This window comes from Scatophagus argus, chromosome 6, assembly GCF_020382885.2.
Source record: "Scatophagus argus isolate fScaArg1 chromosome 6, fScaArg1.pri, whole genome shotgun sequence".
Lineage (NCBI taxonomy): Eukaryota > Metazoa > Chordata > Actinopteri > Scatophagidae > Scatophagus > Scatophagus argus.
In genome coordinates, this window is record NC_058498.1 from 4476930 (window position 1) to 4493092 (window position 16163).

Consider the following 16163-nt stretch of genomic DNA (forward strand, 5'->3'; position numbering starts at 1 on the left):
TGTCTCTTCATTGATTGACTCAATATGTTCTACGATCTTACTTCACTAAAATGCATAATTTCTGGCTCGTGTCCTCATGTACGACAACGTCATCCTTTTTAGATGGTTAGTTTGCTGGCTTTTGAACAGGCTGTGCTTGTTCACAGGTCAGGAGACCTGGTTGTTTTGATGCTTTAGTTCAACTAGGGAGTAAGCTGGTCAATAAATAAAAAAATAGTTATGTTCCTTGAAGCCAATCATTGAACTAAATGTACAATGGGACATTTATAAACAGTAAACAAACTGCCAGGGGAAGAAGAGAATCATGCTGAAGGGGCGGTTTCAGTAGTGAGTGATTATTAAGTGATTATTTTGAAACATTTTTATCCCATAAAACATGCAATATTCAATCTTTCGCCAGCCACAACGTCTGCAGGAAAAGCACAAAACCATATTTTGAAAAATGGACCACTTTGATGTGTGTGTGTGTGTTGTTTTTTTTTGTGTGTGTGTGGTGCAAAATGTCTTCTCACCTGCTGAACGTCCCAGTGGCTGAGCTCAGCTGGTACGTGAACCTGGTGAGTGTTTTCATCCACGGTGAGGTTGAGGTGAGTGCTGAGCCGCTCAAGCTTTACACAGTGCCAGTGCTGGTCATCCAGCAGACTTCCCAGAGAAACAAGAAGCTGTCCACCAGAGGATGAACTCACACCTGAGAGGGAGGTGAGGATGCAGAAAACAATCAATTGTGTTGTCATAAAGGTGCATTTGATGGCAGCTCATGCAGAAATCCTCTTACTCCTGCTGAGAAACTTTGATTCTTTCCTGAGGTACCTCAACAACACTGAGGTACCTCAACAACACTTTAAGGTCTTCGTGTCCTCCAATAATGCATTTTAAACAAGGGCAAAAGTAGAAATCAGAGTAAAATGCCTGGTGTTTCTTGGATCTGTAAAACCATGTTTGGTTTTTCAGGTTTAGTGGAATATTTTCATCTTTGTTTCACACAGAGAGCTGAGGGCACCGAGGTCACCCTCTCTCATTAGAGCACACGGAGGACCCACCGCGATAAATGATGATGCTGCAAAATGACAGCAGGGCATAATTAATGGCAGACCAAACACCTGCAGGTCCAAACTGGTGGATCCATCTCTGCATCCCCCTAACACGTTGGGAGAGTAAAGAGTTTCTGCTGACAGAAGGAGCTACAACAGAAGGAGGGAGCTACACCAAGTCATTAATTATAAAGGACACTTACTTCAAAAGATAGATAGATAGATAGATAGATAGATAGATAGATAGATGGACAGATAGATAGATAGTTTTCTTTCTGTCTGTCAACTCTAATTTGCCTCCTTTCTCCTCTCCTTCTCTGCACGGCTGTGAGGACACTTTGAGGCAATAACTGCTTGATTTACCCATACTGAGCAGACTAATATTGAATGTTCTTGTCTTTAATTTGAGGAGTTTGCACTGAACACCAGTTCCCACTTTCCAGGAGTCTGCGTTCCCAGACAGTTCCCTGGGGCAATATCACCTTATCGTATTCTGTCTGCTATTCCATTATGGCTCTTTGCTCAAGCTCTAAATCTGTTTATGAAGGACGACAATGACAGGTCTTATCAGCAGGCAGACTGTTATAATTGTTTCAGCATTTCATCGTGGCATGGTGCGACATATTTGAAATACAGCTTGGCTGTAAAAATAATGTACTTTCTCTAAACCAATTCTCAGCTTTAGTCACAGCTAGAAACTGAGTTTATTACCATAAAACAAACTGGGGGGTGAACAGCAGCGTCATGTTGATGGAAAGAGTGTGACTGCTGCGTCACGTGCGTCTCATGGTCTCTTTGATTCAGTTTACTGGGAAGTCACTGGCACGAAGTTTGAATCAAAAAAACAAAACAAAACATATCGTCAAAGCATGTGAAAGAATGTGAAAAGCACATATGAATACACAAAGAAGAACAGGAAACAACTAGATGTTCCTATTACTTGGTAACGTTGACAAAATGTAAAAAAAAAAAAAAAGGTGTATAATAAAGTATAATAAAGCAGCTACATATATAAATGATTTGTGAGTTAACAGAAAATGATTTTGCGACTACTTTGATTGATTAAGTGTGTGAGTGACTTTTCAAGCACAGATGCCAAAGATTCTCTGGTTCCAGACTCCATGTGCTCCACTCGCTTTATTTCCCTCTGAAGTAAACTGACTTTTTTTAGACCATTATTTAAAGAAACATTCGATTTGAAGATTTCTGTTTGTACTTTTTTGTTGTTTTTTTTTTCTTTTTTTGTATATTTTGGGGGAAAATTTTTATAGCTGATTAATGATGATTATCTGCTTAACTGAAAAAATAATCAGCAGATTAATCGATTTACTTCTGTTCTCTGCCACATTTCAATAACTGAAATAAGTCAATTGGTGATCTGCAAGTCTATGTAAAATCTGTCCGTGTACTTCCTGGTGACTCGGGGGTTTGATCACAGTGTATCTGACAAGAAAAAGCAAAAACATGTCCCTCAAATACAGAAAAGTACAGATTTTCTCTCACAGAGTGACCAATCATTGACATTTCCCCCTTGACTAGATATGTGTGCGGCTTGTCATCTTTCTTTATCTTGAGATACAAGCTGCAGCAAACATAACGAATGAGAAACTTATTATACAGCAGGAAACTGTGTTCCAGTCAAAGTCCCTTGGCTATATAGCAGTTTCAGTCACCCCTGAAAAAACAAGGCTGCTGGCTGAAACCCGGACGAGGCTGTTTTACAGCAGCTGCTCCTGGAGGCTCACTGTAAATCACTGCAGCAAAAAGTGGAACAGAGTAAGAAAATGCAACAGTAATCACCGCAATTCATTGCCTTCCATCCCCTCTTCCAACTGGCACACGTTGTCCAACGAGATTCATTGCATTTCAACAGACGCCTCCAGGGAAGATCTGGATGTTGCTGCTCTGTGCGATTAGTGAAAACATTTGCAATCACGCTACTGGTTTTTTTTTCACTAACATCTGAAATAGTCTTATAAAATAATCACTTATTGCACTAAAAAAACCAAACAAAAACAAAATCAACCAGCAACCAGAAACCAACCACCGCATGTCCTTATTATTGAGGATAAAGAGAAAAGACAGTTTTTCACTTAACGTGCAGCTTTTTCTTTCTCTGATGCCATCCTAATTTAGTCAGCAATACTTAACACCATTCGTCCAGAATGTGCTGGAGCAGGACACACTCGCCCTCAGTGTGTTTACTGCTGTGTGTTACAGCTTCCCGGTGACAGTTCAGAATTGAACTGAATTATGAAGCAGCGAGCTACAATATAGCAAACTGACATTTTGATGAATGTAAAGCAGAGAGGAAATGAGATGGTTTTGGTTAGTGGACATAAATCTTAATGAGCCAGTCAATTTATTCCAACTGCTCGTACAGCCACAGGGAGATAGAGGGGGCGTCGCACTATTGTATTTATCTGTTTGTTTGCCAGTCCGTCTGCCTATTGGTCTGTCTGTCTTATTGTTTTCATTCATCATTAATTTAACAAAAACGCATCTGCTCTGCCCGAGTTGTTTATTTTTGTGTGTTTATGAGCAACACATATCCCCAATGCCGAGTGATAGCCATCATTAGCCGTCTTTGGATCTTCTGTGTCTCAGCCAGCTTGTTTTCCTCATGATGTGACTTGTCTTACTGTTAAAAAGAGGCCAGGGACAGAGGCGATCGGGTTGCCAAATGGGGGAGATAAGTATGAAGAGCCACAGAGAATAGCTCCCAGTCTGGAGCTATGGAGATAATGCATCAAAATCTCGAGGTTTCATCTTTGCTCCCCTGGTTTGGGCTTTCTCTCCTCTTCTCTCCTCTTCTCTCCTCTTCTCTTCTCTTCTCTTCCTCCTGCCAACAGATGACTGTGGAGGAGCACGCTATGGCTCAGAGCGGATGCTCCGAGCTATTGATCTAAATTACAATGTCTGCTGACTGCAAACTCCTGGGAGGAGGTGGAAGAGGGAGGGAGGGAGTGTGTGTGTGTGTGTGTGTGTGTGTGTGTGGGTGGGTGTGTGTGAGAGAGGAAAGGAGAGAAGAGGAGAGGAGAAAAAGACAAAAAGCATGCAATTCAAAAAGGCAAATAATCGACTCGAAAAAAGAAAATCGAGCAGGGGCAGAACTGGGGCAACACGTAAGAAAAGCTGTAATAAACAACAATGGAGAGAGAGAAAGGAAAATAGAAAAGACAGAAAGGGTCCAGGCAGACAGGGAAACAAAGAGAACCAGTGACAAAAGCATGCAGTGACAGCGCTGTGATGGAGGCAGAGGACGTAACTGTATCACTGGATTATCATAGCTCAATCTAATCTCTCCTCTGCTACAAAACCGAGCTCTGTTTATTTTCATTCCCTGCTACCCTGAGTTCTTTGAGCTGTTTGTTGACTATTAAGTTGGGGTCCAGCCGGGATATGTGACAGGTGTCACTCACACAGCTGATGTCAGACTGATGGCTTCTGCAGATAGCGTCTCTCTACCGCTGATAGGTAGACAATACCACCAGGGAATTAATGCTCCTCCACCCACTACCAACAAGAGGAAATTGGACAATATAGTGGTTTTTATAGTCAGAATGTAGAGAAGGAGTGACAGATGGAGGCAAAGACTAATGTGAAGAATGGCAGGAAGCACAGGAAAGTATACGCTTAATGCGCTCGCCAAATCCCTTGCATTTTCTAGTAGTAACAGCTGAAACCCAGCTTCTGTGGTCAAATGCTGGAGATTGTTGCATGTAGTAAAAGGTGATGTTTTCTTCAAAAGAACAACTGTTGTCGCTACCTGTACACAACACCAATCTAATTCCAACATAATTTTGCCCCTGTAGCAGCTTCTTCAAACTAAGATGGCAGATTAGGAGTGTCCCTATGGCTCCAAACATTCCCGGTTCACAGGGATCTTTGTTTGAATGTCATTCCCCATTTCTCTGTCATTTACGGTCATCTGCATCTACATCCATTGCACGTCTGCCCGTCCTGGGTGAGGGATCCCTCCTCTGTTGCTCACCCTGAGGTTTCTTACATTTTTTCCTGTTAAAGGTTTTTCTGGGAGTTTTTCCTTAGTCGATGTGAGGGTCGAAGGGCAGAGGATGTTGCTGATGTTATGTTAAGCCCTTTGAGACAAACTGCTTGTAAAAATGGGCTATACAAATAAAGTTGACTTGACTTGACTTGAATCTGTACTGTTGAATTCTGCTCTTTGTTTGTATGCAAAAAACCAATACAGAGAAGAAGAAGAAGGAGATGAAGAATTACATCAAGAAGGATTCTGAATGTAAATATACTGTTAAGTTTAAATCCTTTTTTTCCAAGTTATACATTCCCAGAATGTAATAATTTTAAAATGACAGAAAACCCCTTCAACCCTGAATAAAGGAAGGTAAGGAACTGCTGGTGAGCAGAGCAGCAGAGGACTCCAGCAGCCAGATGTCATGGCTGACGAGAGGTCTGCCATATGGTGATAATACGATGGCCTAGCAGTCCTACAACGCCTCAGGTTTAACCTCGTTCACACCAGCACACTCAGACACACACACTTTTCCTCCCACAGTCTCCACAGTGTTCCACTCTGGGCCGGCAGAGGCCATGGATCATGTTATGCTGTGCTGGCCCACTGTGCTTTGCCGAGCTCGCCCTTAACACATGTTGCTAGAATCCATCATAGATTAAAAGAGAGAGAGTTTGAGAGAGGATGTCAAGCTGAGACAGAAACAGAGCGAGGAAGAAACAAATATGGTTGACAGGCGAGGCAAGTGAGAAAAAATCTGCCCAGAAAAAGAAAAAACGAAAACATGAGTAAACATGTTTTCCCCTCTGTAACATGGATGTTTCCTCGTATTGACCTGCAATAACAACATGCCTGCAATAGTGAGCTACACCAAGTTTCTGTAGAAAATCTAAGACTTTGTCTGAGATATTGCTTGAGACATATGGATAAACAAATAAACACTGTGTTGAGCTAATCACCACAACAGAAAAAAGCATAATTCCCCAGACTTTTCTCAAAATTGGATCAGTGATGTCTTAGAAATCACATCTGACAAACACACAAACAAACCAGCAGATGGACGGAGATCGACTTGAAGCTCCCTCTAGTTCATTGTGGGGACAGAAAATGTGCTTGATATTAAATTCCTTATATAGAGAGGGGATGGTGGACGCTCTGGAGCCTGAGCCTGGTTTAGGCGTTGGCTGACATTTTCTCAGAGCAATGAACAATGGATGAACAGACAGGAATAACGGCAGTCTGCCAGGAAAGTTTTACAAAAGACATAAAAAAACTTAATCAAATCCAAATTATCCAAAGTTTCAGCCATCCTGCATCGCAGGCTTTCAGTCCCTGTCCTCAGGAAGTCAACTACGGATGTTTTGTCGTCGAAAAGCTTTCACACTCGTTCTAGGGACATCACACAGTATGTCAAGGATCAAAACCAGCTGCACTTGAAGATTAAAGTGAGAAAAGTGCAAAATAACATCCAAACAAATAAAAGGATAAAAGATGTTTAGATTAAAAAACTCATCATTACACAATTCTCCCAAAAAGCAAATCTCATCATATCAGCAGCTATCAGGAGGTCCTGAGGATGAGGAGTAAACCGTCCTCACCAAAACCAGAATTTACTTTAAACAGATTCTACAGACTTTGTTTATGCAGTTTTTTTTAGCTACATAATCTTCTTTTAAGAAGAAGGATTTTGTCTGCTGAGTGAAGAAGCAGAAGAAGAAGTGATGTCATTGTGTTTGTCTGAGATTCCACATGTGCATTAAGACAGCATTTGACAGCAGTGTACTGTGACCTTGTGCAAACTGCAAGTCATATATATAAGTTTATATTTACGGTAATCAGCTATGTTGATCTAGTTGAGTTCAGCAGACTGAACAGCACACTGATCAGCCGCAACATTGTCGTGTCACCAGCATCAGAATGTTGGATGCTTTGGGCCCTATGCATTGAGGGTGGATTGGGCTTATTCCAGTGCAACTTGCAGATTCTCTATCGGGTTGGGATCTGGGGAGTCTGCATGCTGTTGTGGTGGTCCTTGAGACATTCCTGAGTTCTTTTCCAAATGTGACGGGGTGCACTGACCAGCTTGGGGGTATTTGGTCTGCAATGTTTAGGTGGGTGGTGTGTGTCAAAGACCATCCAGAACCCAAGGTTTCCAGGCAGGACCTTGCATGTGTAAACAGATGATTAAGGTTATTCACTTCACCTGTCGGTTGTGTTGTGACTGATTGCTATATTCTCCATGTAATGCCAGATATTCTTATAAATATATTACATATAGATTTTTAATATGATCTCTTTCATTCATTTATCATTCCAATACTTCTTTATCTGTTTTCCTGCCTCTTGTCCAGTGATTTCGTACCTTTTTGGTGGTACAGCAGCAGCCGTCCTTTCTCCAACACCAGAGTGAGGCTGTGATCCCTCCGCCCCACCGCGTGGAGCAACGTCCCAGAGTTCTTCAGTGTTTTAAACTTCAGAGAGATGACCTCCATCCCCGTCCAGGTCGGCCATACACTCAGCCTGTAGATCAGGCTGCTGCTGCCATCAAAGTTGGCCACATCAGAAGCTACAGAACAAGAAGAAATAGAAGCGAGAGCTTTATTATGCAAACAACATGGAGCGAGAGATGTTCTTCATTCTCCAACAACACATTTATCAGTTTAAGTTAAGTCAGCCTGATGGTTTTGGTGTCTGAAATGGAAACACGTTGGTCCCTTAATGTTCTTCAAACACCACAATGAAACCATGTGCTCTAGTTTCTGCTAACGACTACAGAGCACCAAAAAAGATCTGTGAGTGTAGTTAAATGTTATTGTTGTGAAAGCAGAATTCATGTTAATGTGTAACATAAAACTAAATGTGTGTTACCAGTATCACCACCGCTTTCCCCAAACCTCATGCCACATCTCCATCTCAAAAGTGCCGTTGTTTCCACCATATAAAAAGAGACCACTGCAGCATCACGTGATATCACACGTGACAAAGACAAAACTTTACAAAGTCAAATACAGAGAGGGGACTTACTGTATTTACATCCATATATCTCCAATCTGAGTCCAATCCTCCCAGTGGGGTTCCAGTCCAGAGGAATCAGGCGGAGGTAGCGGGCTATCACTGGCTGTTTAAGTTTATACTGGACCACAGTGTCGGCATTACTGTTACCTGGAAGAGCCTGAAACAACAGAACAACGTGTTCATTTGCCTCATTTTTACATCCATAGGCATCCATATTTGTGGTGACTCAGAGGTTAGTGCTGTCGCCTAACCACCGGTTTGATTCCTGGCCGAAGCTGTGGGTTCCTCCATGTGCTCCGGTTTACTTCACCATCAAAATATGCATTTTAGGTCAATTCTCCGATCGGTTTTCTTGACCGAGGCACTGTCTTAGATCTGGAGTTGGTCCCGGGGCGCTGTATAATGGCTGCTCCTCAGGGAAATGCAGAGAATAAGTTTCATGACTCTGACCTTAGTATGACTGCATGTGACAAGTAAACCTTCTTCCACCATCTGCTGCTGCAGTGAAGGTCTGACAGCAAACTATTTGTAGTAAATCACTCCTCAAGCACCTTAGACAGGAAAAGCAGATCGTAATCAAGCTGTTTGCGGAGGGGATATAAAAAGAAAAGAAAGAAAACAAAGAGATCCGCTAGTTGTCGCTGAAATTTAGATTTGGTGTGTTTAGGAAAACCTCCTCGTAACCTCCTGAATCCAGAGACAGTCTGCCTTTCTGCATTTTCAAACTTTGAGCTCACAGACGCCATTGATCCCAACTGCTGATAACGTCTCTCCCTCTCTCCGTCCAGTGATCAATAACTCTTGGACCTATTCTGTCTCCATGCCAAGCATCTCTTAAAAGACTAATGGGCTCTATTTTCCCAATCAGCCCCCTGTGAGTTGGATTCTCCAGAAGACACACAAGTAGCACACACAGAGGAACCCACATATTAACATCTGTGAGTCGGGAAGGGGAATAAAACATTGCACTGCATTCATGGTATGTGTGTGTGCTTCGCTTGTGTCTGCCCTCCCTACTTGAGAGTGTGTGTCATGTACTGATGTGGCTATGTGGGTGCAATTGGCTTCCCCGCCACTGCATAATTGTGATCTCACTGCCGTATTCAGCGCTTTGAAGGGCTGAGCTGGCTGGGCAGTGAAGCGTTAAGCTCAACAAACGGGTCTGTTTCCTGCTGAGGAGGCTGAGGAGAGTGGCATCTCATTTACTTTCCTGAGCATGTTTTGAAATATGAGTAGCCTCGGACAAGACCTCAGTCAAGGAGACAGAGGAAGGGAGAGAACGAGAGGAGGAGGAGGAGGAGGAGGAGGAGGAGGGAGGGCAGAGTCAGAGAACAGTGGTGGAAGAAGAACTCAGGCCCTTACCTTAAGTAAAAATATCAATAGGACAACACAAAAATACCACAATGGAAGCTAAAGTGCGGCATTAAAATTGTTACTTAAGCAGCCTAAAAGAGCAACAGTCTGCTGCACCTGCTGCATACAGGCTCAACATTGTTTTGAACACTGTGTATATAGAAAGTTAGCTTTTAGTTCTTTGTGTTATTTTCGCTGGAATGAAACGAGGACACAAGAGTGCCTCTGTACTGCTGTTGTTTGTTGACAGTTTTAGTATTTATGATGACCATGTTAATGTGACATCCTCACCTCAGATAAAGCATCAAAGCATGGCAGGAGAGATATCCAACAAGTTTCGGATAATTAACGGGGTAGTGGACAAACACTTTGTATCATGTACTGAGTAGTTCACACTTGACTTTCTTCATGTGTAATCAAACAACACTGAACTACATAAAATGTCACACTCTGTGACGATGTTTTAATTTCAGTTGACTTATGTGAGGAAGATGGTGCAGTGGCCAGTTTAGCATCAAACGAGCCCCTAAAATTACACTCAATCAAATTTAGGTAGCTTAGACGTGCTTACAGACGTGTAGATGTACTCGATGTACTCGATGTACCTTTCTTAGCAACAATGTCTTAAAGACCTAAGGAAATCAACTCATGCAAATGTCATGCTGTAAGATGAATGCACATGCGTCTCCTTGTTATAGTAAGTGTTCAGACTTGCAGAACATAACATGAACATAAAAATCTCAAAATTTACTAGTGGTTAAAGCTGTTACAAATTTAAAATAAATAAATAAATTTTATATACATGCAAATATATCTATGAGCCTAGATCTAGTAGATTATAGTATAAAGTAATAATTACTGAATCAAGTATAAGTAAAAGTGTAATAAGTACAGTACTTAAGAAAGTGTACTCATATTTTCTAGTGCTGCAGAGCCAAGGGAGAACGAGCTGAGAAGTCAGTGAGAAGCTGTGACTAATACAGGCGCTTTTGCAGTCAGATCTCCTCCTTAACTGACACACTAAGCTGGCCTGACTAATATATGGAGCTCTAAAAACACTCCGAGAGCTGATCTCGGTTTATCACTCCTCATGCCGAGTGTCAAATCAACAAGTTTTAAAGCTGCCAGAAGTCATACCCTGTTCTCTCTCTTTTTAGTGATGACTCCCGGGTTTCAGAGAGTTTGTATCCCTCACTGTGAGAAAATCGTGTCCTGTCAAATCTGAATCAAAAGCTGCTACTGTAACAAGAAGGGTGTACCATCATCCATGAAGGAGAGAGGAGATGCTTGACTGCCTCTGAATCTGCATTCTGTCATTCTGGCGTACAGTAGTTTGCTTGGTGGTGATCACTCACTCTGCAGCAGCCTCCCCCCCCTCTCTCTCTCTCTCTCTCTTTAGTGGAACATGGAATGGGTACTAGCTTAGACAATGCTATGAGATACTGGGAGAGGATGACTTTAAGAGAGAAAAAGAAATGCAGGGGAACATTCACTATATAGACAAAAGTATCCAGACACTTTATGGGGCTGTTTTTCAGGGGTTGCTCTACTGCATGAATGATCTTCCCAAAAGACTAGAAGCTGTTATAGCTGCAAAGCTATCTGTGTATTTAGAATGGGGTGTCATTAAAGTCCCTGTTAGTGCAAGGGACATGTGTCCCAATATTTTTATTTATATAGCGTAGGTAGACATACAGTAACTGCATAGAGAGGAAAAGCAAAGGACTGTGGATTCCTCCACATTCTGCAGGGAAGATTTACCACATGAGAATATTTAACTCCTTACATGCACATCTCAGATTGGTCAGATTTTGTCATTTACATTTTAGGTGCTGAGCAGACCCCCCACAATGACTGAGCTGGCAAGTGTTCCGTCGTCATCTTGCTTGCAGATCGCGCTCACAGCTGTAGGGATCAAAGCTGTGACTTCTGGTGCACCAGGCAGTCTTTCTAACAGCAGCACAAGCCTCCTGTCGGCAGAGGTTCAGCTACGTGACAGCAGCTACATGTGCTCGACGGAGCCCTGCCCAGGATCCTTTCATTGTTCATTCATTATTAAAAAAAGAGTGAAAGGCTCCTGGTGAGCAGGTTGCACGCTGCAGGCACTACAAGTCCCTGCAGAAATGTAAATTATGTCTATGACAGTGAGGCCAAATATATTTTCACTTCGATGAACCTGCCCTCTGAGCTGCACTCCCTCCCAGTCTACATTAGGTCGTAAAATACTTAACTGGTAAATGTGTGCTAAAAACAATGTACACTGCGATACTGAAAACCATTTTCTAAAGTTTGTAGGTAACTTTTCTTCAGGCCACTATTACTAACTGTGTCACTACACTAAATGCTTAATAGAGACTTTGTTTAAGATAGATGATCCCATTGACCGTATGTAAAGATGGATGACACGTCTCCACCTCCACCCACTGAACAAAACTGAAGCCACAGCAAGCCATGCGCGAGCTCTGCCATCTTGCACTGGTGACATCATTTGGAGCGGGTGTTTACGGAGAAGTGATCTGGTGGTGAAGCCACAGTATCGAGGGCCCACCCATACGTTTCAGTCCCTCTTAATAGCACGAGAGAACTAACCAAAATGAGACAAGCTTTTTGGTTTCAAGTGACACCTTAATTATCTGTAGCCAGAAGCAATCTTACCATCTCCGCAAGCATTTTCCCACCCCCTGACATGTTAAGCTTAATGCAGCTTTAGTATATGCTTTGACTAACCACGTTCTAGCCGTGGCCTAGAGGTTGGAGAAGTGGCTTGTGATCGATGTGATGATGTGTTCGATTCCCCCACCAGATGGGCAGGACAAATTTGGGTGTGGTTGAGTGATTAATGCGAAAAAAATGCTCCCCTCCTCCATTAGCTGGCTGATGTGCCCTTGAGCAAGGCGCTTAACCCTCCAATATGCTCCCCGGGCGCTTGGTGCTGCCCACTGCTCCTGTGTGTTTCACTGTATGTAATTTGCTGGGTGTTGCATGTGTGTTCAACTAAGGATGGGATAAATGCAGAAGACAAATTCAGTGTGTGTATCTAAAAATATATATGCTGCTTCTTCTTCTTCTTCTTCTTCTTCTTCCAGCTGAAAACTACGCTGTGCTTTTATTTGTACTGCTGGGGATAACGTCACATTGTGTAACATCCGCACACTCGAAACTCGAAGAAATACGTTGTTGAATTAACATTTTAGTGGCACACTCAGAATCAGCATTTTAAATCTCAGTTCTATGAAGAATATTTAAACATTTCCTCATAATGAGAAAACATGTAATCCAGGCAGCATGTTTAATGCTTTACCCCCAGGCTGTCTTCCTGTCGGTGTTGTCTCCAGTTGTGTCCTGTGTCGCTGAACATCAACAGGTAGCCCGTCAGCCAATCAGAGCTGCCGTAGCGTCCTTGCGTGGCGACAGCAGTGATATGGGTCCGCCTCCCCAGATCCACCTCCAGCCACTGGTATCGGTCAGAGACGAGGGGAGACCAACCTCCTGCTCCTGCACAAGGAGAGGAGACAAAGAGTGTGTTTTAATGACGAGCATCACCTTTCACTTCATGTAATAGTGTGTGTGATGGAGAAGGGAGGAGAGACAGAGGCTGGCAGACAGGACTGAGAGACAAATTGTCAAACTGAAATGTGATTCATTACATTTTAATCTACTTGAAATGAAGCTTTAAAACTGGGACTTTGTGGTCTCAAGCCGATACTCCGTGCTGTGATTACAAAGCTGGTCAGTAATAAATCTCCAAGTTTGGATGTGAATGCAAACTACTTGTTTATATGTTTGAATAATGTCCATAAATTAGTGATTGGAGTGAGTTTGTTTGGACGACAGGGAGACCAAAGAGAAGAGTTAAGGTACTGAACAGGTATATGAACTGATGCTCTGTCTCTACAGTGATTGGTGGGTCTAGTCAGCACATCCAGAGGAAAGTTATGCTTCTGAGCTGAAATGTTGCAACATACAGCATAAAAATAGTTTATCCCATTTCCAGTTATACTCACACAGATTTAAAACCCTGCAATATGTCAAACACGTCCCCTGGTTTCATGATGATAAATTATAAATCCTCATAATCAAAGACATTAAATGGGATATATTTGAGTCACCAACACTTGAAGGAAATGAATTTGACTGTGAAGCACTAAGACGGTATTTAAAGCAATTTGATGACGTCTCCTGCCATGCTCCGGTTTTTTATGGCGCTGCGGACGCTCTGGAATACGGCAATAAAACCATTTAATAGCTTGTTCGTTTCACATTTCCGCACTGATATGTTTTAATTTAGTGAGCTGAAGTGTTTGTCTGATCAGCAGTGATTTGCAGAGCTGAAGCACCTCTTATGTTTTTCAGTTTTTCCTGCTCTGGCCTGGAGACAGCTGTTGCAGCAGCTGGAGAGGACAATCGGGGATGTATGAGGTTAACACACGCTGTGTTCGCTGTACAAATCTGCAGGATGTTTGTCACCGCAGTGGCAAACTTACAGAACAATATGCCAAGGTGAAACTGATTAGATTTTGATAAAAGTGTATACAGTGCAACTGGCAAATTTATATTTATGCTGACAATTGCTTAAAATTTGATTTACGCCCTGAGTTTGGATCTTTGTACTCTCCTTCAAAAATACAAAATAAATTCCCAGACTTTTTTTTATTGTAAAAATCTCCACATTATTACATATTCCACTACATTATCTTGCTTGTGTCCAGTTAATGTCCTCCAAGCTCAATTTTCTGACAAAATCGTTTGAAACAAGTGAAATAAACGTGCTTGGTATTTAAAACTGATGGATCTGCAAAAAAAAAAAACAAAAAGGCTTGTTAAAAAAAATGAGAGAAAGAGAAAGGTCTCAGTTCTGAAATAACCTCGCCATGAGGTCCGGTTCCAAACAGGAAACCAACAAGGAACCAACAAGGAACCCTCATGACCAGAGATTGCATTTGTACGATGAACCTGCTGCAGGTCGGAGGAGGCCACAGAAGAGACGGGCAAGAAAAAGACAGACAGCACAGAGGGAACAGGGCGACCAAGAGTGAGAGTCGTGCCTTAAAACATTACAGCCAGCCTCTGCAGAGATATTGTCAAAATTCACCCAGATGCAATTTCATTTCTACTCTGGATGCTGCTGGCATCCCCTGCGTGTCAATGAGCGAGAAAGGGACAGAGAGAGAATGGAGACCTATGGCTGAACCTGATTATGAGGAAACACTGGAGGTGATGGAAAAGGCTGCTACAAAATACCGACATTTTGAATACCGAAGAGGGTGTGTGTGTGTTTGTGTGTGTATGTATTACAAAAAAAGTGCTGAGTCAGGGCAAAGCGAATCCGTGTCGCCTGAACAGCAGATGGAGGGATTGCTCCCCCGCAGAGCGAGCGTGCACGCACACGCAGATGCACGCACACACACGGGCATGATAAAACAGCCAGTCTAAAGAGCACTTGAGATTGTATTGCCAAAGTGATGTCATGCTGACACGAGGCCAATCACAAATCAATACCACAACACTACAGACACACAGCCTGAAGTGGACATGTTCTCTCATCTCATCACATCTATTATAAGAGGACTTCAGACTGAAATGAAGAACCTGTTGTAGTAACACAGCCAACAGTGAAGCCCATCGGGATTGTTCCTCACGCGTCTTGTAGGGCAGCTGTTTTCTTTTCACCCGTGGATGATAATGTTGGTAATGTAAGTCAGCTAGTGTGGAATATATCAACGACATGTTGACTTGCTCTAGCGGGGAAACACAGGAAACAGCAACACTGACACTGCTATGTATGCCGGTCAGAAAAATCCCAGTGAGCGAGTAACCGTTGCTTAACCTTTTCCATCCGTGGAAACTCTGTCCATTTCCAAGCAAAAGTGACAACTATTCTCGAGTTTCACCTTCTCCAATGTGAGGCTCTGCTGCTTTTCTTTATCATATAGGACAGAAAATTGCCTGTTTATAGGAGAAATGAAGCAAAATGAAAACATCACAGTGACTTCTGAGAAACTGTAAAGCCATTTCCATTTTCACTATTTCTTAACAGTTTATTGACTAAATTATTAATCAGTTTATTGATTAGATTTATGGAATATTGGAAAAGGATGTGGGAACCTTTGGGTTGAATTAGCCGTGTCTGAGATCATCTTTTTTTTTCCTCTCGTGTTTATCCCGTCACCAGCTGCTTCAGTGCTGCGCCGCCTGCTCGTTACGGCAGCAGCTAAAGGCCAGAGCCAATAAGTATCTCGCTAACAGACACGAACACTGACAGCACAACAGGACAGCGCTGACACACTGACCTTTACTCATTACCGCTGGATTAGAGCGGAAAAGAAGTGGAGAACACAGACAAAGGAGAGTGAAAGAGTGATGGAGAGAGGCAGATAAACTGACACCTACAGGATGGCAGAGGTGGAATTAGAAAGAGAGGAAGAATGAAGGAAACAAAGAGAGGGAGAGGCAGGTACATCTGCCCATCAGGAATTGGAGAGGAAAGCAGAAATTACCCAAATGGAGGACAGCATGTGTACACATGTGGGAAAACATTATTCACTGGAGCTGCCATGTCACATCGCCTGTCAGTTCTGATCCAGTAAAGCTCCTGTCTGTAACGACACCAAAGCTTTTTTTCCCACTCAGGAGGGTAATTGAGGTTAAAAACAGATCAGGAATATTGCATCGCCGCTCTGCTGGACATTCAAATTGGCACATTGCCACAGTGAATCAACCAGTGAGGAGGTCCAGACTTTTGGGGTCAACCACATCAGAAGACCAACCTA

General features: G+C 42.6%; 1 protein-coding gene across 2 annotated transcripts in view; it reads right to left on the reverse strand.

Annotated features, from left to right (window-relative positions):
• Nucleotides 1-16163, reverse strand: part of LOC124060879 (contactin-associated protein-like 4) — a 77758-nt gene that overhangs the window by 39189 nt on the left and 22406 nt on the right. For both annotated transcript variants that reach the window (XM_046392249.1, XM_046392250.1), the window contains 4 exons: nt 12695-12888; nt 8050-8197; nt 7388-7591; nt 513-688 (listed from right to left, as the gene is read on the reverse strand). In XM_046392249.1, the coding sequence (XP_046248205.1) occupies nt 513-688; nt 7388-7591; nt 8050-8197; nt 12695-12888 (722 nt within the window). The remainder of the gene's footprint in view (nt 1-512; nt 689-7387; nt 7592-8049; nt 8198-12694; nt 12889-16163) is intronic.